Source organism: Phyllobates terribilis, unplaced genomic scaffold (genome assembly GCF_046119375.1).
Source record: "Phyllobates terribilis strain yellow unplaced genomic scaffold, ASM4611937v1 Scaffold_11__3_contigs__length_659146591, whole genome shotgun sequence".
NCBI lineage: Eukaryota > Metazoa > Chordata > Amphibia > Anura > Dendrobatidae > Phyllobates > Phyllobates terribilis.
In genome coordinates, this window is record NW_027362771.1 from 130,992,654 (window position 1) to 131,016,284 (window position 23,631).

The 23,631-nt window shown below is 40.4% G+C and overlaps 1 protein-coding gene across 11 annotated transcripts in view; it reads right to left on the reverse strand.

Annotated features, from left to right (window-relative positions):
- PPFIA2 (PTPRF interacting protein alpha 2) overlaps positions 1 to 23,631 on the reverse strand; it is a 446,534-nt gene that overhangs the window by 226,799 nt on the left and 196,104 nt on the right. For all 11 annotated transcript variants that reach the window (XM_073651603.1, XM_073651602.1, XM_073651604.1 and 8 more), the window contains one exon: positions 1,075 to 1,176. In XM_073651603.1, the coding sequence (XP_073507704.1) occupies positions 1,075 to 1,176 (102 nt within the window). The remainder of the gene's footprint in view (positions 1 to 1,074; positions 1,177 to 23,631) is intronic.

Here is a 23,631-nt window from a genome sequence, read left to right on the forward strand (position 1 = left end):
AAAAGAAAAATTCTAAGCTACAACACCACTACCCAAAATACAAAGAACTATACCCCAAAGGATGCAAGATATTCATTATAACTGCAAGAAGTGTATAATTTAAAGGGGTTGTCCGGGACTTTAACATTGATGGCCTATACTTAAAATAGTTCATCAATGTCTGATCAGCTGGGGTGCAAAACCCTGCACCCCTGCAGATAATCTGTTCCCACTTTCGGCGGTGGACGGAACTGTTCAGTTGTGGAGCTGCACAGCTGCGTCTACAGAATAGTTGCTGTGACCAGGTATTGCAAATCCGCCCACTACTAATTTGAAAAGGGGGAGATGGGCAGTACCTGGCCATGGCCATTATACAGTAGATGAAGTTGTGCTGTGCAGCTCCGTAACTGAGCAGTTCTGGCCAACACCGGGAACAGCTGATCGGCAATGTGTCGCACCACTGCCGATCAGACATTGATGACACATCCTAAGGATAGGCCATCAATGCTAAAGTCCTGAACAACCCCTTTAACTCTATAGCTGTGTTACAATAAGTAGAACTTTTGTAGCTCAGGAACAGAGCTTGACTGCTGTAATGGTATATTACAAAAAAATCAGCACAGAATTTTTGAACAAAAAAACATGATGTTATAATGTGGACATTCACTTTTATAGGTTATTCAGGCTTATAAATTAGTATTGACCTTGGGTGTAAATACTATCATTACATTCTTGCTGTGTGCTGCTTATGTCCATGTCTCCCTAATCTATCCAGTGCTGATCGTTACAAGCCCAGAGGCTCAGTCCACCTCTCAGACCTTATTGTAAATGGATGGAGGAGGTATTCCCGCTATTGTACAGGCCAGCCATTAGGAACTGGCACACTTAGAAGCGGCTTATCCAGCACCAAACCCATTAAAGTGGACGTTCTGAGAAGGAATGAAAAGAACACCAGGGGGCGCCATAGCATTGTCTGTAATTTTATATTTTAATAGTTCCAATAAAAATGGGCACATTATAAAAGAGAAGCATTAGTTAAATCTCTTCCAAATATCATGCATTACAAATAATGAACAAAAATGGCAGTGTACTTACTCGTGTGTTGTTCCGTTCCGCTTTAAGTTCTGAAATCTCTTCCTCCTTTTCTAGAAGCTGCTCTCTGCATGCATTCAGTTCTTTTGTCAGTGCAGCAAACTCCTGGAGAGACAAGGTAGAAATGATTCAGTTTTTGCATTAAAGAGATACATAACGCAATGATTTAGGTTAATTTTTAAGGTCGTTATCTTCACTGAAGATGAGCAATAGCACAGAATGTAAGTTCATTGATTTAGTTAAAAAACAAAACTTAGTACATTTCTAAGTCAAAAGCATATCTGTTTGTCATGGTTTATACACACGGATCGAACGGCAATATAAATAGTGGGACTAAGTTGGTCATAGAAATACATTGATATTTTGTTAATATAGAACCTATTTAGATTTTTTTCACCAACCAAGCAAAAACAATGTCTCAATCCTTAAAATTCAGTTATCATTCAGATATTTTTCGGGTGCCGTTTCCACGCTGAAATTGTATGCATAATAATTATAATCAGACCAAAATTGTAAAGCAGGTAATAAAGACACTTATTAGTTCGGTTGATTGTTCGGTCGGCAGTTATCTCTTTCAACTCCTCCATACACTGCTCCTGTGTTCTTTATCAGAGCGCCACTGACGGATTCTCTACAAGTCGGATCCTTATCTCCCCTGACATCATCTGTCCCGCGATTTGGAAGGCCCCATACACATTAAACTGTTGGCCAAGTCCACTGATCTCAGCAGGTTTGAACAACTTAAATCTAATGTATATGGGGGTCTTAAAGTATATCTTCAGGATACAGCTTTTTATCAGATTAAAAGACCTATTGATGACTAGTACAAATACTAATAAAAGTTTATTATCATGATAAATTAAGGATTAAATTATGGACCAAGCTTTTAAATTTACAGTGCTAATTATTGTAGACAACATGGCTCTGCAATGGTCATCAGCTCCTGAAACTGGATGTTCTCAGCAAAAGAAAGACATAATGGTGTGAGAGTACAAGGCTACATGGTGATTTTCATAGTAAATGTCTATCAATTTAATTTAATCAATTTTTCGAATATACTTTAAATATAAATTTCAATCCTTCTCTCTCTCCTCTAGCTTCCTGTTTACTTTTTTTTAATTTATTTATTTTTTACTTCCGATCATATTTTCTTTGAGAATTGTAATGTGTGATATCCATTTCAGGGGCTGGGCTAGTCCCTGCTTCACCGAGCATGCGCTGCTTGTCTATTCCAATGCATACTCAGCATGTGCTCCCTGCTCTTTACTCTATATCCCAATGATATTGCAATTCCTCGCTGGCTGTAAAAAGAAGTGATGAGCCGGCAAGAGAGCGCACTGTCAGTTCGCATTGAAAAGGAGTGAATGCAGCAAGCAGGGAGAACAGACACCAGCCCAGCCTTTGAAATAGACATCACTGATGACGTCCCATTTCCGAGAGGCAACATTTGTTTCTGAGTCTGGTCTCTCATCTCCCTGCTCACCGCGTTCTCTCCTTTTCAATGTGCACTGACAGTGCGCTCTCTTGAGGGCTCATCACTTCTTTTTAGAGCCAGAGAGGAATCACAATATCAGTAAGCATTTAAAGGGAATCTGTCACCCCCTGGCCCTCATCTGACCTCTAATATGGGCAAACAAGTGATAGAAATGTAAATCTATTCCTACCTGTATGCCTCATATTAGAGGTCTTGTTGCTATGAAACGTCTTTTTATTCAATCAAGTTTCTGATGCTTGCAGGCCGGGGCCTTTAAGAAATCCCCGCGTCCTATGAGAATTACAATGTTTACCTCCCCTGCATGTCACAGTGCCCTGTGATGTGCAGCTGCAGAAGCTAAATCCAGGCACTGTGACATGCAGAGGAGGGGGGAAACATTATAATTCACACAGGAGGCGGGGATTACTTCCAGTCCCCGGGACTGGAACACATCAGAAACTTGTAGGAATAAAAAGACATTTCACAGCAACAAAACCTCTAATATGAGGCATACAGGTATAGATTCACATTTCTATCACCTGTATGGGCAGAGCTTCATCAGCATTTTTGATCAGAGTTTTATCTGAGTCTCATTAGTTTTTCTCAGTTGAGAAAAGAAACAAAAATGTTCCTCCAGCTTCTCCTATGAACCAATCCATGAAAAACGGAAAACACAAGAATGACATCCCAAGTGCTGTCCGATGTCGATCCCTAGACTTGCATTGGCGATTTTGATCCGATACTCTGATCAATATTGGACATGCCTCACTGATTTTCACTCAGTCTAACAAAAAAATAACCATGGACTATTATGTGTGCGAATTATATCCATGAAAAACAAAGATAGAACTCCTACCTGAAAAACAGACATCTGAATGAGGCCTTATTCTAATAATGGTGTATTATTTCCATTATTTCAAACTGGTACGTCACACGAAGCAAAATTCAAAAGAGTTCCGATAAACATTACATTTTATTGCTTTTGCCAATTTACTACGTTTTACAATATGGAAAGTTGGATGGTTGAACTGTCCAGATGAAGATACTGTATTAATGATAATGATTCATGTATATTAAATACATGGTTAAACTGTATATGTGTATCATATTTCACAGTAGAAATTCTCCTCTTATGTAACTCTATTAGAAATGTAGCCTACACTCAAGAACTGTGCAGTATGACCTTCCCCACCAAACATCAAGGAAGGCTCAATTTTTCTTCCTCTTTTCTGACACCTTACATAGATTTCACCCAATTGGACGTAATTATGTTATATATAGCACCATCAACTTAGCACATCAAAAAGCACAATACTGGAATAATTGCAATAATTCCATAAAAAAATAATTCATATGTATTTACTACCTAAATATTGCATAAGCCCTGACCTTGCATGCTTACAATATATAACCTTACATTTGTGCTCTGTACCATAGAAATATCTCACCGGTCCCATACAATATATATTCAGAACACTACTGGTAAAATTTCAGCATTAACCTCTGTTGTTTATATACAATGTCGCTATATGTATAAACTAATAAAATTTAAAATTATTGTATTTTCAGCTTCACAATAAAAATAATTAAAATATATAAAACAATAAAAAGGTTGCCTTAATCTATACAGCAAAAGATATATATTCTGGAAAGTTCAATAGTGGATCTACATATTAGATGCCAATATGAATTTACAAAACAAATACCATTAAGGTTTCCAAATCAATCCACACGACAACTTGTGTTGTTTCACAGAACATACTTTTGACATAAGTGGAAGCATTTTGCCATCCCCTTTGTACTACTGAGTTATGCAATGGCACAGGATGCTAATGGCCTGTGCTCTCATATTTGCCTTCCAGATGTACATGAACCAGGGGAATTCTGTCATCCACAATCATTGTTTGGAACAGAAATGTTGTATGTTTGGTCATAGTTTACAAGCCCAGAGGTAAAGAAACCCTTTGCATAGTTAATGTAATTTGACAAGCACAACTGCACTCTTAAAGTTAGTACACAAGTTACTCATCTGGGAAACTGGTGGATAAAGCAATAAAATCTAGCGAAAAATTAAATAGTCAACTTTTTTTTTCAAGCAGTAGTAAGAGAGTCAAGGGAAGGATAGGGATTAACCCTTTCCCACTGAAGCTTGTTTTTATCTTCCTAACTTGGCCAAAGTTTTCACATTTTTCAAACTTAGCATGTTTACAAAGTACCCTACAGGGCAGATCACGGTCTGTTTAGTGTCCTAATAAAAGGCTTCAAATGTCTGACATTGTGTTTGCAGATCACCTGCTGAGAGACGCCAAAGATTAAAGTACTGTCTTAACCGCCACTTATAAAGATAATTAAGTTATCTAAGAAACCCCATGTGCAAATTCAACAGAATCAAAATAATTTTAGTTTAGAAAACAATAACAACTCACAGTCTACAATGGGCAAGAAAACAGCTCTCTTATGTCAAGGTAATTAAAGTAATTTTCTGTACTCAATGCAAACTCCCCAAACTGTTTCTATGGAAACACAACTTTAAGAATCTACAAATGTGGGTGGTAAGCTATTGGTGCTATTAATACAATCATCAGACATTAGCAGCTACTACAAAAAAAAAAAGTTAAAAATAATTATAGAAAATAATACATTTTATACAAAGAAAATTAAAGTCACAAACTCAAAATTAACACTTAGCTGAAATGTTTGTTGCATTTTTCCAATTTCACAAGCCTTTGGCTACATTCTCATGTCAAGTAATTATTACTGTTTTTGGATCTGCTTTGGGATGACAAAAATGGAAATAAAATGGGGAAGGAAATGTCCTAAAATGTCATCTGTTTGACTGGAACTCAGCTTCAATCAGTTTTCTTTTTAGCTGCAACAAAAAAACATGGTCTATGCAACTTTTGCCACAAAAAAAACAGATGGTAACTGGATATTTTTTTTACATTAAAGTCTATGGGAAATGGATCATTTCTTAAAGGGTTGTGCCACCATTAAGAATACATTTAACTAAGGAGAAAAGGAAATAAATGGTTTTGTAATTCACAGTTATTATGCTCCCTGGCGCCCCCTGTCGTTATTCCATTCCGCCCTCCCAGTGGCCGATCATCTGGCCGAGCAAGCGCAGTTCTGTCATCATAAGAGTTCCCCCCAACTCCCCAACTCCAGTGAGCACAACGTATGCTGCCTGCACTCACACATGTCTGACAGTGAGCGAAGGGAGCAGATTGCTGAGGAGCACAGAAGCGTGTCAGGGATTCTTCTCCCTGTGCTCAGACAGGTCTGCCCTCTGGGTGAAATCTTTCTGCTTCATATGCGCATGGTCAGAGCTGTGTCACAGAGATCAAACATTAGCACTGAGGCTACCAAGGACATATTGGGGAATTTACTATTTTACATCAGTTCTCTGGCATTAAAAATTCACAAATATTAGAATATACCATATTTTCTCTGCAATTTGCGACTTTTGCTTTTTTTAAACTTTCCTCCTCACTTTTAAAAAGTAATAAGAAAAAGTGGGCTCAGAATAATACAGTGATCAGTTTAGGTTTCCATTTATTGTGGTACTACTGCAGGTGATTTAGGTCTAAACCTATGGCTCCAGCAATATGAGGTACTCACTTATACTACCACTTAAGCAGGCTGCCACCAGGAATTTCAGGGCCCCATACTGGCAAAATTTTCGGGCCCCCTTGAGACTCCAGCCAGGCTCCACCCCAGCTGAGCCTCCACCCCTCAAACCTTCCACAGTCCCACCAACCACTCTTGGAAAAACTCCACTTCTGCACCAGGTCCTTATCAATAACACATTAACAGTTCCCATCAAACACCATATCACATACATAGCCAGCAGTTTTTGTTTTGGCCAAAAGATTTTTTAAGTCGCCACCACCACAACAAGGTAGACTCTTATGGCCGGGCCCTACTCTACTCTAATCTATTAAACATTTCTTAACATATCCAATACTCTTTTTACAGAAGTAAAAAATAGTGCAGCACAAGCAAAAGAAAAAATTTAAAATAGTGGTCGCAAAGCTTCCCAGGCAACTCCAAACCTTTAGTAATATTCAGGCAATTAGAGGCAGCACTCCAAGGTCAGAAGAATAGTGAATGGTTTATTGACCCATTATAATGGCGACGTTTTGTTCCAAGTGTGGAACTTTATCACACCTTGATAAAGTTCCACACTTGGAACAAAATGTCGCCATCATAATGAGTCAATAAACCATTCACTATTCTTCTGACCTTGGAGTGATGCCTCTAATTGCCTGAACAATACTCTTTTTAGGTATATTTTTATTTATTTTTCTTTAAGGGAATGTGTCACATACATTTTTTAAAATGGCCAATAATACCAGTATACAAGGAACAAATACCGTCACACCATGGCCGGACCACATATTACCACCACATAGTGACCAAATAATACCACAAACAAGAAACAAATAAGACCACACCATGACCAGATCACATATTATCACCACATAGGAACTGAATAATAGCAAATACAAGGAACAAATACTGCCACACCATGACCAGACCACATATTACCACCACATAGTAACCGAATAATACCACATACAAAGGAAAAATACCTCCACACTATGACCAGACCACAAATTACCACCACATAGTGACCGAATATTACAATACTGATTATTAATAAAAAAAACTCAATACTAAGTGCCATTAAACACAGGTGCTCTGTATATAGTGTCAGTGTAGGTAATACAGGGCTCACCAGTGACATTATACACAGGAGTTCTGTAAATAGTGTCAGTGTACAGGTAATAAAGTGAACACCAGTGACATTATACACAGGAGCTCTGTATATAGTGTATAGTGTGCAGGTAATACAGTGATCACCAGTGACATTATACACAGGAGCTCTGTATATAGTGTTAGTATACAAGTAATACAGGGATCTCCAGTGACATTATACACAGGAGTTCAGTAAATAGTGTCAGTGTACAGGTAATAAAGTGAACACCAGTAACATTATATACAGGAGCTCTGTATATAGTGTCAGTGTACAGGAAATACAGTGATCACTGGTGACATTATACACAGGAGCTCTGTATATGGTGTCCCTCTCACTTTATCATTTGCAGTCTCCCCTCACTTCAACATTTGCAGTCCCTTCCCCTCTCACTTCATCATTTGCAATCCCCCATCACTTCATCATTTGCAGTCCCTTCCCCCTCTCACTTCATCATTTGCAGTCCCCCCCCTCAATTCATCATTTGCAGTCCCCCCCACTTCATCATTTGCAGTCCCCCTCCCCCTCTCACTTCATTATTTGCAGTCGTCTTCCCCCTCTCACTTCATCATTTGCAGTCCCTGTCCCCTCTTCCCACTTCATCCTTTGCAGTCCCCCCCTCACCCATTTAATTCATTTTATTAAGAAAAAAAAATAAAGTTTATCATACTTACCCCACTTACAATCCCCTGCAGGCGCAGATCAGCTTCTGGTGTCCCGGCAATGGCCAGTGGCGTGCGTACATGATGAAGTGTAAGCGATGACGTCATCGCGTACGTGCTGTCACCTGACCAGTAGTCCAGAAAAAGCGGAGGGAGCTGGAGCAGAGCAGCCATTCAGGTTTGACAGCCGTGGAGCCCCGGTGCACAGCACTTTGTTACACCCTGGGGCCCGGTGAGCAGAAGCACAAGAGGAGGGGCCCCCTTTCTTTACTTCTGCTCACTGGCCTCCATACATTTGTAAGGGCAGTAATGCCCTGATGGTGGCCCTGAGTGTGTTGTCCCTAGAGAAAAACAAATTCCGGGTGATTTTCCAAAAACACACTACTTTGCACAACATCATCTAGGTTAAAAAAATCATACAATTTTTATAGACATTGGAATAATTTTCAGTTTTAGAGAATATCTAGGAATTAATGAATGTTAACCCTCCTCCTTTATTTCCTTTCTGCTAAATGCTAAAACAAACAGAGCAGTTACTCCGAGTTCTCATATCCTGTCTTATGCACTATGGTATCTTTGACATTTACAATATTTTGTTTATGTGCATTTACAGTGCCTTGTGAAAGTATTCGGACCCCTTGAACTTTTCTACCTTTTCCCATATTTCTGGCTTCAAACATAAAGATATAAAATTCTAATTTTTTGGGGAAGAATCAACAACAAGTGGGACACAATCGTGAAGTGGAATGAAATTTATTGGATATTTTAAACTTTTTAAAAAAATTAAAAACTGAAAAGTGGGGCGTGCAATGTTATTCGGCCCCCTTGAGTTAATACTTTGTAGCAACACCTTTTGCTGTGATTACAGCTGCAAGTCGCTTGGGGTATGTCTCTATCAGTTTTGCACATATATATAGTGGGGAAATTAAGTATTTGATACACTGCCGATTTTGCAAGTTTTCCCACCTACAAAGAATAGAGAGGTCTGTAATTTTTATTGTAGGTACACTTCACCTGTGAGAGACAGAATCTAAAAATAAAAACCAGAAAATCACATTGTATGATTTTTACATAATTAACTTAATTTTATTGCGTGAAATAAGTATTTGATACAATAGAAAAACAGAACTTAATATTTGGTACAGAAACCTTTGTTTGCAATTACAGAGGTCAGACATTTCCTGAAGTTCTTGACCAAGTTTGCACACACTGCAGCAGGGATTTTCTGCTCCATACAGAACTTCTCTAGATTAGTGATGAGCGAATGTGCTCGGATAAGGTGTCAACCGAGCACGCTTGAGTCCTAACTGAGTATCTTCGGCGAGCTTGCATATTATGTTCAAGTCCCTGCATCTGCATGATTTGCAGCTGTTAGACAGCCTCAACAAATGCAGGGATTGCCTGTTTGTTAGACAGCCTCAACACATGTGAGGAGTCCTTAACAGACGCGAATCATGCAGACTCAGGGACTCGAACATTATATAAGAGCATGCTGAAGATACTCGGTTAGGACTCGAGCGTGCTCTGTTAACCCCTTATCGGAGCACGTTCACTCATCACTACTCCAGATCTTTCAGGTTTCTGGGCTGTCGCTGGGCAACATTGAGTTTCAGCTTTCCAAACATTTTCTATTGGGTTCAGGTCTGGAGACTGGCTAGGCCACTCCACGACCTTGAAATGCTTCTTATGGAGCCACTCCTTAGTTGCCCTGGCTGTGTGTTTCGGGTTATTGTCATGCTGGAAGACCCAGCCACAACCCATCTTCAATACTCTTACTGAGGGAAGGAGGTTGTTGGCCCAAGTTTTGCGATACATGACCCCATCCATCCTCCCTTCAATACTGTGCAGTCGTCCTGTCCCCTTTGCAGAAAAGCACCCCCAAAGTATAATGTTTCCCCCACCATGTTTCACGTTGGGATGGTGTTCTTGGGGTTATACTCATGCTTATTCTTCCCAGAAACACAGCGAGTGGAGTTGATACCAAAAATGTCTATTTTGGTCTCATCTGTCCACATGACCTTCTCTCATGCCTCCTTTGGATCTTCCAGATGGTCATAGGCAAACTTGAAACTTTCCTGGACATGTACTGGCATGAGCAGGGGGACCTTGCGTGCCCTGCAGGATTTTAATCCATGACGGCGTAGTGTGTTGCTAACGGTAATGCTTGAGACTGTGGTCCCTGCTCTATTCAGGTCATTGACCAGGTCCTCCCGTGTAGTTCTAGGCTGATTTCTGACCTTTCTCAGAATTATCCTTACCCCACGAGGCAAGATCTTGCATGGAGCCCCAGACTGAGGAAGAATGACAGTCATCTTGGGTTTCTTCCATTTTCTAATAATTGTGCCAACAGTTGTTGCCTTCTCAACAAGCTGCTTGCCTATTGTCCTGTAGCCCATCCCAGCCTTGTGAAGGTCTAAAATTTTGTCCCTGGTGTCCTTAGACAGCTCTTTGGTCTTGGCCATGGGGGAGAGGTTGGAGTGTGATTGAGTGTGTGGACAGGTGTCTTTTATACAGGTAATGAGTTCAAACAGGTGTAGTTAATACAGGTAATGAGTACAGAGTAGGAAGGCTTCTTAAAGAAAAACTAACAGGTCTGTGAGAACCAGAATTCTTACTGGTTGGTAGATGATGAAATACTTATTTCATGCAATAAAATGCAATTTAATTATTTAAAAATCATACAATGTGACCTTCTGGTTTTTATTTTTAGATTTTACCTCTCACAGTTGAAGTGTACCTACGATACAAATTACAGTCCTCTCCACTCTTAGTTGGTGGGAAAACTTGCAAAATCGGCAGTGTATTAAATACTTCATTTCCCCACTGTGTATATATATATATATATATATATATATATATATATATATATATATTTAATACATATATATATGTATTAAAATAGAGCTTCAATCTGTATACAGTAAGAACAATAATTGAAGTATAAGCTCTCAGTATGGTTCAGACAATTCTAGATTTTCATAAAAGATCACACACAGAATGGCAGGGATTAGTAGCATTGTAAATTAAGCTCTTCAGTTATTTCTGTAGAGGTTAAATGAGGCTACACGTTCACTGCAACTGAATATTTTATAGTAATAGTAGAAAGGGTAAAGTTTTACAATCAACTAGACTAATGCACAAAATGACGTTACAATCAAATCTCCTCTAAAAATATGCAATGGAGATATTGCATATTGTAAATCGTACATAATTCTTGTGGAAAACAATTCTTACGTCTATAAGAACAGTCCATTTGTCTTACATCTCTATCGAGAAAAATAGGAAAGGCACAGGTTAGCTATTTCTCCTAAGAAAAGCTTAGCTAGTACAGCTACAGTAGAATGACAATGAGGCAGTCAAGAAAGAAAGCTGTTCGTTGGCATGACTATAGTCACCAAAAGGTTTATTTTTGCTCTAGGTTAGGGAGTTATACTACACCCACATACATTTACTCCCCGGTAACCATGAAGTTGGCATTCTCACAAGATTCTTCAATGATCTATTCAGAAGTAATAATATTAACAGCATAAATCTACAAATTGAGACACTATTTTGAAAGGTAAATTTGTCGCCTGGATCTCTAATGGACAAACATTGTTAGAGAAAAGTCAAAAGTAAATTGATTTTTCAATATGACAGGAATGGTATTATAACCAAAAGACATACCTACAGAAAATATTTTTTGAGAACACAGCAGGGCTTGGAAGGGAAGGAGCATCATGTAACTTTTATCGCACAATTTTTGGTGGAACCAAGTCGTATTTGGTAAGCACCTGAGGATTCAAAATAACAAGTGACCCATTTTGTAAACTGTCCCCCTCTCCTCCACGTAATTTAGCTAGGGTTGAAGTGAGTTTCTTGAATTCACGGGTGCTTCGTGAAATGTTATAATAATGGGCAGTGAAACTGAAATATGTTTTTTCCACAAAAATGTTGTCCCACATTTCACATGGGTAAAAAGAGAAAATAGGCCACACAATTTGTTTTGCGACTTTTCCTGAGAACACCGATACCACATTTGTGGTCAGAAACTACTGTTGGAGAACACAGAAAGATTTGTAAGGAAAGGGGCACTATTTTTTAAGTGCAAATTTGGCCATAATAGATTGCAATATCGCATTTACTGAGCTCCGGAGATGCCAAAACAGGAGAAACCCCCACAAGTGACCACATTTTAAAAACTATACCCCCCAAGAAACTGATCTAGGATATGATGACTATCTTGAACCCACTAGTTCTTCATAGAAATAACATTGGGCTTTGAAAATGAAATACTAAATTTTTCCAAGAAAATGTTACTTTAGCCCCAAATTTCTCATTTTCACAGGGGTAACAGGAGAAAATAGACCCCACAATTTGTTGCGCAATTTCTCCTGAGTAGACCGTTGCTCCATATGTGGTAAGAAACTACTATGTGGGCACACGGCCCGGAAAGGAAGAAGCGCTATTTGATTTTTGGAGCGTAAACTGGCTGGAATAGTTACATTTAGAACTCTGAGGTACCAAAACAACAAATAAAGACACAAGTGACCCCATTTTAGAAATCAAAACTGATCGACCATTTATAGGGTTAAACAGCCAGCTGCGGCCCTGACAGCAGTAAATCCATGTAAAGTAAACCTGCTTACTTGCAGTAATCATCATGTTGAGCATAAACTCTGTTGCCATATTGATCACCAAGACATATCAGTAAGTTCATTTGTTGAAACTCTTTGCAGAATAGGTTATGCCAGTCCAGTACATTCATTGTTGGGAAGGGGTTAAAGAGTTAGCATTATTTTAATTTTTTTCCCCAGAAATCTATAGTACAAGCCAGGATAAGAAGCTGTGTAATATAACCACCCATTCATTCTCAACTCAAAATCGGTCTTCAGTGGACACAGAATTTCCCATTACTGAGATAGGAGATGATCGTTGCTGCTCTTAAAATTCTATGGAGATGGGAGTGGGGAGGAGCTAGAGGCTGACAGACATTCTGCTGCAAGTTCTGAAACCACTGTTACTCGTAAAGGGAATCTGTCACCATGTTTTTGCCAACTAAGCTGACAGTAGCATAATGTAGGGGCAGAGACCTTGCTTTATCAGTAGGAGATTATCACTAGGGGACTAGCAAACTTGCTACCAGGTAGTCTTCCTCATTCATAGGCTCTATATAGCCCTCCCTCACCACTGATTGGAAGTTTTCTGACTATGCACAGTGTACACAGACTGCTGCCAATCACTGATGTGGGCGGGGTTATATAGAGCTCAGCATTCAGAGAACTGCTAGATCCGCAGCAGATAAAACAGTGACTTTATGAAAACTGCAGAAAGCAGTATGTGACACACAGCTGGAATCAGGGTCTCTGCCCCTACACCATGCTGCTCTCAGATGGAGTAGCTAGATTTCTTATAAGAAACTATTAATTTTTAAACATTTTGAAATAAAACAAAAACAAACACTCACATTCAGTTAACGCAGGCCTTGCAGACAAAACATTCAAATGATGGGATGTAGATAAGATGGACATAGATAGTCTAAAGGGTTGTCCACTACTGGAGAACCTCAGATTAATCAACTCAGGACCCCGATTAAAATATAAACAGTATACAGGATAGTCACCTCCTGCTGTAGCGCCATTCCAGCACAGCTGTTCTCAGAGAGTGGCATGACTCATGTCACATGCAGGCTGCAGCCAATCAACAGCTCTTTGTCTGCAGCTCATCAATATTCCATCAGGGCGGAAGTTCACTCTGACGAAATAGTAAAGGCTGCTGCTGACGAGTGGACATGCATTAATGGCTGCATCCTGCACATGACACAAGTCTCATCACTCTTTGGGAACAGATACGCCACCATAGCTGGAAAATCGTACATCTCTGATTTTTTCGGCGGACCACTCAGCCTGAGGTAAAAATCGGACACGTGCACAACCCCATGGAATATTATAGGTACAAGTGCTATCTGTGAAAACCACGGAGAGCACTCGTACAAGAAAACTGGTGGTGTGCCCTAAAACAAAGCAATGTGCCATGTTGAAATACTAGCTAAAATTACTATAAGGCCACGGCCCCACTATCAGTATTTAGTCAGTATTCGGTCAGTATTTTTTCTCAGGAGTGGGAGCCAAAACCAGGAGTGGGTGATAAATGCAGAATTGGTGACTTGTTTCTATTATAACTTTTCTGTAATTGTTCCTCACCTGGTTTTGGCTCTCATTCCTGAGAAAAAATACTGACCGGATACTGACCAAAGGCCACGGCCCCACTGTCAGTATTTGGTCAGTAGTCGGTCAGTATTTTATCTCAGGAGTGGGAGACAGAACCAAGTGAGGAACAATCAGAGAAAAGGTATAATAGAAACAAGTCACCAATTCTGCATTTATCACCCACTCCTGGTTTGGGCTCCCACTCCAGAGAAAAAATACTGACCGAATACTGAACAAATACTGATAGTGGGGCCGTGGCCTAAGCCAAAAAGAAGCAGTGCATGAAAACGTGGCTCAAGGGAACGTTCAGAAAGGAAATCAAAAGAACACCCCAACTCTATGAAATGTTTAACAAACAGGCTTCAATGGGCTTAAGCAAGAAAAGGAGAAATACCGACACTATCAATTACCTGAAATTCCCATGGAAAAGTCTCTGGGGTCCTCAGCTAGCCTCTGTACTAGTCGCTCTTGGGATAACATGTTAACTCATCGCATGCCCACTGCAGGCGATCACTGGCCACGGTAGCGACTGTGCCATCATGTCACCACTACAGCCAGTAATTGGTTGCAGCAGTCATGTGTTCAAATATCCATCACTGGAGACTTGTAAATGATCTTGTAGGAAGTGACTGTTATGTTCTGCTACCAGAGCTAAGGAAAGAGAGGAGATCTGTCCCTACGATAGAACTCAGCTTAATCCCTACGATGTAACAGGGAACCTGATCCTGCGATCAGACCTGCTAAAGTCCTAAGCTAGTCTGTACGGAGACCTATAGATGTGGGGAAGGAATCCCTACAAGTACTAAGGACTGGGAGGAATATGGGACACCTCCTAACAGAAATAGTAGCAGACAGACGAACAAACAAAATATATAGAACATAGAGGTCAGTAGACAAAGCAAACTAACAGAGCAAGACACAGAGCACAGGCTAGCTAGAAAGTAGATGTACAATGAAGTCCAGCAAAGCCAGAAGGGCGGAGCAGGATTAAATAGGCCAACAAGGTCATGTGACCAGCAAAGGAAAAAAAACCTAACAGCAAGGTTCTAACAGTACCCCCCCTTCTAAGAGGATCCTCCAGATCCCCTAGGACCAGGCTTATCAGGAAATCTCCTGTGAAACGCTCTGATAAGTCTGGACGCGGAAACATCATCTGACCTCACCCAAGAGTTATCCTCGGGTCCGAAACCTTTCCAGGCCACAAGATACTGCAAACTACCTCTATACCGTCTAGAGTCAAGGATGCGAGAAATTTCATATTCCCCGTCCTCCACCACCGGAGGAACAGAGGCAGAGGCGTCACCATCCGACACAACAGCTTTTTTTAACAGAGAGACATGAAAGACCGGATTAATTCTCCAGGAGGTAGGAACCTCCAACCTAACAGCAGATTGGTTGACAACCTGAAGCACCTTAAAGGGCCCTACAAACTTGGGACCCAATTTCTTAGAAGGAATCCTCAACCGCAGATTCCTAGAGGACAACCAAACCATGTCACCAACAGCGAACAAAACCTCCTGTCGTTTCCTATCAAAGTAGTCTTTAGATTTTCTGTTGGCCTCCTGAAGATTACCACGCACATCCGTCCAAACTCTTTCCAAATCACCGGAAAAATTCTCCTCCTCAGGCACGGCAGATCCCAACTTGGAGAACGACCCAAACGACGGATGTCTCCCAGAACAACAAAAAAAAGGCGAACAACCAGCAGAAGAAGATGTATGATTGTTCAGAGCAAATTCGGCAAGTGGCAGAAACTCAGACCACCCCTCTTGATTGTCTGCCACAAAACAACGCAAGAACTGCTCAACATCCTGGTTTTTCCTTTCTGTCTGGCCATTAGATTCAGGATGATATCCGGACGAAAACGACAAATGAATTCCCAACCTGTCACAAAAGGCACGCCAAAAACGAGCCACGAACTGAGGACCCCTATCAGAAACAATGTCAGTAGGAACGCCATGAAGTCTGACAATTTCCTTGACAAAGGCCTTAGCGAGAGTTTTAGCGCAGGGCAGTTTGACGAAGGGAACCAAGTGACACATCTTGCTAAAACGGTCCACGACCACCCAGATGACAGTAAAACCCTCAGAGGGGGGAAGGTCAGTTATAAAGTCCATAGCCAAATGTGTCCAAGGAGCACTGGGGACCTCCAAAGGACAAAGTAACCCCGCAGCAGGAGTATGTGAGGACTTAGATCTAGCACATATAGTACATTGGCGCACCCACTTAATGACTTCCTTCTGCCATCCAGGCCACCAAAAACTGCGACCCACCAGTCTCTTGGTCTCAGAGATTCCGGGATGACCTGCCAACCGAGATTCGTGACACTCAACAAACAAATCTCTCCTAAAGGTCCCAGGCACAAACAACCTCCCATGAGGAGTGTTAGATGGGGCATTCTCCTGTGCTTTAAGAATCTCATTTTCCAAAACGGAGTCCAAAGCAGCTATCACAACACCTTCTTGTAAAATGTTCTCCTCTTTCTCAGCACCGACTATGGGAGAAAAACTGCGAGACAAGGCATCCGCCTTAACATTCTTAGTACCAGGGATGTAAGTAACGGAGAAATTAAACCGCGAGAAAAACAGTGCCCACCTAGCCTGACGGGCATTCAGGCGCTTGGCAGCATCAAGATATATCAGATTTTTATGATCCGTAAGAACCTGAACGGGAAATTCCGCACCTTCCAAGAAGTGGCGCCAGTGTTCAAATGCGAGTTTAATAGCCAATAATTCCCGATTACCAATATCGTAATTCAGTTCAGTCTCCGAAAATTTTTTTGAAAAAAAGGCACAGGGATGTAATCCATCCCCGTTATCCTGAGACAATACTGCGCCAACCCCCACAGAGGAAGCATCAACCTCAACCAAAAACGGCCTAGTAACATCAGGCTGCATAAGGATGGGAGCAGAGGTGAACCTCTCCTTGAGATACACAAAAGCTTCAATGGCCTCAGAAGACCACTGAACCGCATCAGCACCTTTCCTGGTGAGATCAGTCAGAGGTTTGACAATACTAGAAAAATTTTTTATGAATTTTCTATAGTAATTGGCGAAACCCAAAAACCTCTGTATCGATTTCAAACCAATAGGCCTAGGCCATTCCTGCACAGCCTGAACCTTAACCGGATCCATCTCAAAACCTTTGCTGGAGATAATGTAGCCCAAAAAACTAATTCTCTGTACAGCGAACTCACATTTCTCCAGCTTAGCAAAAAGCGAATTGTCCATTAATAACTGTAATACCTCACGCACGCTCCGCCAATGAGACTCCAGATCCGGCGAATAAATCAAAATGTCATCCAAATACACAACCACATTTTTACCGATCAAAGGTCTAAGGATGTCATTAATCAGATTCTGAAAAAATGCAGGAGCATTAGTAAGACCAAAAGGCATAACCAGATTCTCAAAATGACCCACAGGAGTGTTAAAAGCAGTCTTCCATTCGTCACCCTCCTTCATGCGCAACAGATTGTATGCCCCCTTAAGGTCAATTTTAGAGAACCACTTGGCCCCCATTAACTGGTTAAACAGATCAGGAATCAATGGCAGTGGGTAAGGATTGCGTACAGTAATTTTGTTAATCTCACGAAAATCCAGACAAGGACGTAAACCGCCGTCCTTTTTTTTTACAAAAAAAAATCCAACCGCCACAGGAGACTTAGAGGGTCTAATGTGACCGGCGGCCAAACTTGTCTGTATGTATTCCTCCAAAGCCTTCCTCTCAGGAATAGTAAGGTTAAATAAATGACTTTTAGGAAGAGTCGCTCCAGGGACAAATTCAATAGAACAATCATAGTCTCTATGGGGAGGCAAAACCTGCGATTCCTTCTCAGTAAAAACTCTCCAAAAATCCTGAATAGGAACAGGCAATTCTCCCCTATCCAAAGCTGCAATACGCCCATTACAACACTTGTCATAACATTTATGGCTCCAGGATTTAATTTCACTGGTAGACCAATCCAGTACAGGATTGTGAAATTTTAACCAGGGCAATCCCAATATTACTGGAGAAGGCAAGTTATTCAACACTACCAAATCCAATTTCTCATGGTGAACACCATTAATAGTGAGAGGAAATTCACAGACCTTGAGAGTAATATTCTTCAAAGGGGAACCATCCACAGAAACCACAGCAATGGGGGATGATAAAGGTTCAGGTTTTAAATTGAGTCTTTCCACGAATCCCCCATCAATAACATTCAGAGTAGACCCACAATCGACAAACACCCGAAATTCCATTAATTTTTCCTGAGCAATCGTGGAAGCAGCTAAAAATACACCCTTGGAATTTAAACAGGCAATACGGGCATGACTGACCATTTTTTTTTCTTTCTTCATACGAAGCTCACAGCCTTTAATCAAATGACCAGATTTTCCGCAATAGAAACACAAGCCTTCAAAAAATCGACGGTCTTTTTCTTGAGAGCGAGGTGCCACCGATCCAATCTCCATCGGTTCACCACTGTTAGTACACACATTCTCATAACCAGAAACTGACATAGCAGAGGATTTGCTCTCATTAACCCTTGCACGCAGTCTTCTATCCACCCGTATAGCTAATTGCATAGCCTGTTGCAAATCTTCAGGTGTAGGATAAGCAATTAGCAGGTCTTTAACCCTTTCACTGAGCCCAGCAAGAAATAGACTTTTCAGAGCAGAATCGTTCCACCCTGTTTGAGTAGACCAACGACGGAAATGAGTACAATATTTTTCCACATTACCTGATCCTTGTTTTAAACGTCTCAACTCAGTCTCAGCTGATGCGACACGGTCAGGATCATCATACAATAGTCCCAAAGCAGAAAAAAAACTATCCACTGATCTGAAGCATGTATCACTAGGTTGCAAAGAAAAGGCCCACTCCTGAGGCTCTTTGCGCAAAAGTGACATTATGAACCCTACGCGCTGGGATTCATCCCCACAGGACTTAGGTCTCAAACGAAAATACAATAAGCAAGCATTTTTGAATGAAAAAAATTCTCGGTGTTCACCAAAAAATAAATCCGGCAAACATACCTTAGGCTCCAAGAAATGTGCTCCAGGACAGTTACTCACGTGCTGACGGAGCTCGGCCACCTCCAGAGAGAGTCCCTGCAGGCGATGAACCAAATCCTGAACCGACACCATGATGGAACAGAAAAATCTTTCCTTAGAGAATTTGCTGGCTGGACTTACTGTTATGTTCTGCTACCAGAGCTAAGGAAAGAGAGGAGATCTGTCCCTACGATAGAACTCAGCTTAATCCCTACGATGTAACAGGGAACCTGATCCTGCGATCAGACCTGCTAAAGTCCTAAGCTAGTCTGTACGGAGACCTATAGATGTGGGGAAGGAATCCCTACAAGTACTAAGGACTGGGAGGAATATGGGACACCTCCTAACAGAAATAGTAGCAGACAGACGAACAAACAAAATATATAGAACATAGAGGTCAGTAGACCAAGCAAACTAACAGAGCAAGACACAGAGCACAGGCTAGCTAGAAAGTAGATGTACAATGAAGTCCAGCAAAGCCAGAAGGGCGGAGCAGGATTAAATAGGCCAACAAGGTCATGTGACCAGCAAAGGAAAAAAAACCTAACAGCAAGGTTCTAACAGTGACAGCACGGAAGTGGCAGAGGATTGGTAAGGTATTACTCCTTTTGCTATTTTGGACGTTGTAAGCTGTTTGAAAAGTATTTCATGGGTTTGGACAAACCTTAATAATGTTTTACCATTGGACAAATTCTTTAATCCCTTTGTGACATCATACGGCTACGTTGCCCTTTCTCCCAATGTCACCCCTCCACTGGACAATTATGGGGTGCTCATGGGTTGCCATGGAAGTTGGGGGTCTAATAAAGACCCTCGAGTCTGCCATGTTAGTACTCCTATGAAGTCTTAATTCACTGCAAAACATTGCAACTGCAGTGCATTGTCCAAGTGATCACACACAAGCAGGTTCAAGACCCCTTGGGGGATTAAAAACAAATAAAACAGACTTAAACATTAACATTTTATTGTCCACACTTTTCTCATTCTATAAATAGCAAGTATTAAAAAAAAAAGATATTTCACTGCCGCATCTGTAAAAGTCCGAACTAATGAAATCATGTTATATACCTCGCTCACTTTTTCGCCATTAAAATGGATCATAAAAAAGCCCTTGTACAACTCCATAGAGGTAAAAAAGATAGAACTTTCAAAACATTATGACAGAAACCATTTTTTTTTAAATTATATATTTTTGTTGTACAGTATAACAAAGTTAAACAGGTCATTTTTACTGCACAGTGAACATTGGAAACAGAACCCCCCAACAAAAACATTAGTGGAATTGCTGTTTTTGTTCAATTCCACATTGCAATAATATATTTTGATTTCCAAAACATTATCCAGTCAATAAAATGGTGCCATTAAAAATACACAGCTTGTCAAGCAAAAAAAAAAAACATTGAAAAATAAAGCTATGGCTCTTCTAAAGCATAGAGAAAAAAAAACACAAGTAGAAAAATAAAAAATGGCATATACATTACAGATCAGTAGCCAAAATGGCTTGAGGAGAAGAAACAACACATAAGAAAGAAGGTTGCTCATAATATTCACATTTGATTTATAGATCCATTATAATACAGCATCTTAAAACGTTCATACAAAGTGCATTATTCAACACATCACATTAGTCCCATGTGCACTCCTAAATGTTGATTGCAATGCAAAAGCTTTATTACTGCTAGGAATGGATAATGAAGAAGAAAACACTAAGGGATTGACACTAAATGGATCGCTCTGCAGCCTACGGTTTCTTCGTGAACAGTAAGAGCACACAGAAGTGAACTATTTTTTATTTGCAGGAGTCATTTCCTTGATATTAAATTAACTTGCTTTGAATGATGCAGTTGTCTTGAAATCAATGTCTTACACCCATGAAATCCTTCAATAAATCCTTTTAATTGCCATATACTGCATATGAGTACATGAGCATTTAACTTATTAACCTATTAGTGAAAGATCATAAATAGTGTTGAGCGAGTATGTTCGGGCCGAGCTCCGAGTATTTAGAGCTGCTCGGTGGTATGTTTGAATCGCTCCCGTGTGCATGATTTGCAACTGTTTGACAGCTTTATTACATGTGAGGAATGTGTAATAAATAGACATTCCTCACATGTAATAAAACTGTCAAACAGTCGCAAATCATGCACAGGGAACGATTTAACCATATCACCGAGCAGCTGTAAATACTCGGAGCTTGGCCCGAGCATACTCGCCGAAAGGGTTAATAGAACATACTCGCTCAATACTATTCATAAACTGTTTAAAAAGAGACAGTCATCAGAACATAAGCATCAATATTAATAGGTCATTAAAGGGAACGCCTCACCAGGTTTAGCCAATATAAACTACAGTCACCACCTTTAATGCCTCTTTTATAGTATTCTAGCAAGATGTATATGAGTCCCCAACCACCTCTACATAGCAAAAAATACCTTTTATAATCCCCCCATATGCCATGGACCGGTCTGATGGGCGTCACTGGTCTTGCTTCGGCGTCTAGTCTCTGGTCGCAATTTCAGTCCCGTTTCCTTGATGTGGATGAAGCATCTAACGTCATCCTCACAGTGTGCCCAATCGCACTTCTGTGTAGGCATACTTCTCTCGGCCCTGCTAAGGCCAGAGCAAAGTACTGTAGTAGGGAGAGGCCAAAGGGCGCTGTTAACCCGGAAGTAAAGACGGCGCATGCGCATTACAGTACTTTGCTCTACCATCAGCAGGGCAGAGTGAAGTGTAACTGTGCAGGAGCGTGATTGGGGGACACTGTGTGGATGATGTAGTGCGCGTCATCCGCAAGCAGGTGGACAGCGATTGCAACGAGAGAGGTGGTGCCAAAGCAAGATCAGCGACGCATATTGGACCGGACCGAGCTACATGGGGGTATTTTTTGTGCTATGTAGAGGGGTTGGGGTCTTCTATAAAGCTTGCTAGAATACTGTACAACATCCATTAAAGGTGGTGGTTGCAGTTTATATTGGGATAACGTGGTGATAGGTTCCCTTTAAAGGAAACCTGTCATTGCCAGAAACGTTATTTTCCTGCAAATATAGGCTTAATCTGAAGGTAAATAGCATTAAAATCCTGTTCGGTTAAGTTCCCATGATGAGTTTTTGGTGAGTTATTAACACTTCAAATTCTCGCTTCGCAAAAATCAGAGCGTCTTACAGTTAGAATAAAGTGCATGGGATTTATAAAACTCTAATGCCCAATGTGATTCTTTTTTACTCAGCGTAAACTGACCTGCTGTGAGTGTTTCAAATCCACAATATGTCACTTTCTATTGTGAGTAAATCTGCAGGTAAAGAACACATTTAACCTGTACATGACTGTATCAATAAAGTTTTGTGACATCCAAATACCAAGAAGCATTAAAAACACAACAGTTTAATTTAAAACATGACATACTAAAAAGAGACAAAAACCGCAGTGTCAAAAATGCAATAAAAACGCATGTTAAAAAATCGCACTAAAAACACAATAAAAAACACAAATAACCTAAATGACCTAATAGGTGCAGAAATGGCGCAAAAATTCTGCAACATCAAAAACTCACCAAATATTCATAGTGGGAATGTAGCCTCAGGCTGCCTTAGGGTGTGTTCAGATGTTGCATTTTTGCAACATTTTTCCAGTATTTTCTTCTGCAAAAAACACAGCATTTTACTGTCCCAACATAGTGAATGAGATTTCTGAAATCTCATACACATACTGCTTATTTTTTCTTGCAGATTTGAAGCAAATCTGCAGCATGCCAATTCTTTAGGTGTTTATAAAGCGTTTATCTCCCATTCAAAGAAATGGGGGACAAAAAAGCATCAAAAACTCAGCAAAAATATGCATATTTGTGTAGCTTTTTTTCATGCCAACACTCCAGTATTTGCAGTAGTTTTTCTGCTGAAAAAACTGAACATGTGCACATACCCTTAGTGGAGCAGCGTCTACAGAGAGGACATGACCTTATATCCTCCCCATGGCCATTTGCTTCCAGTTATAGGGTCGTGCAGGGAGCTGTTGAAGTCACCACTCACTATATTGTGGACTGTGGCAGTTTGATTGACAGCCCACTCTACAACTGTATGTACCGATACCCCATATGTGGTTGGAAACTACTATTTGAGCATACAACAGGGCTAAGAAGGTAAAGAGCACCATTTGATCGTCTGAGTGAAAATTTGACTAGAAAAGATTGTGGATGCCATGTTGCATTTTCAGGGTCCCCAATGTGCCAAAATAGCAAAGGCTCTTCACAGGTAACTCCATTTTGAAACTAACCCCCTCAAGGAATACATAGACCGTCAGGTGCTTCACAGAATTTTATATTATTAGGCCGTGAAAATTGAATATTACAGTTTTTTTTGTTTATGAAAATGTTGCTTTAGCCCTAAATTTCTTATTTTCACAAGAGAAATTGCACAATAGATTGTATTTTATATTTTCTCTTGAG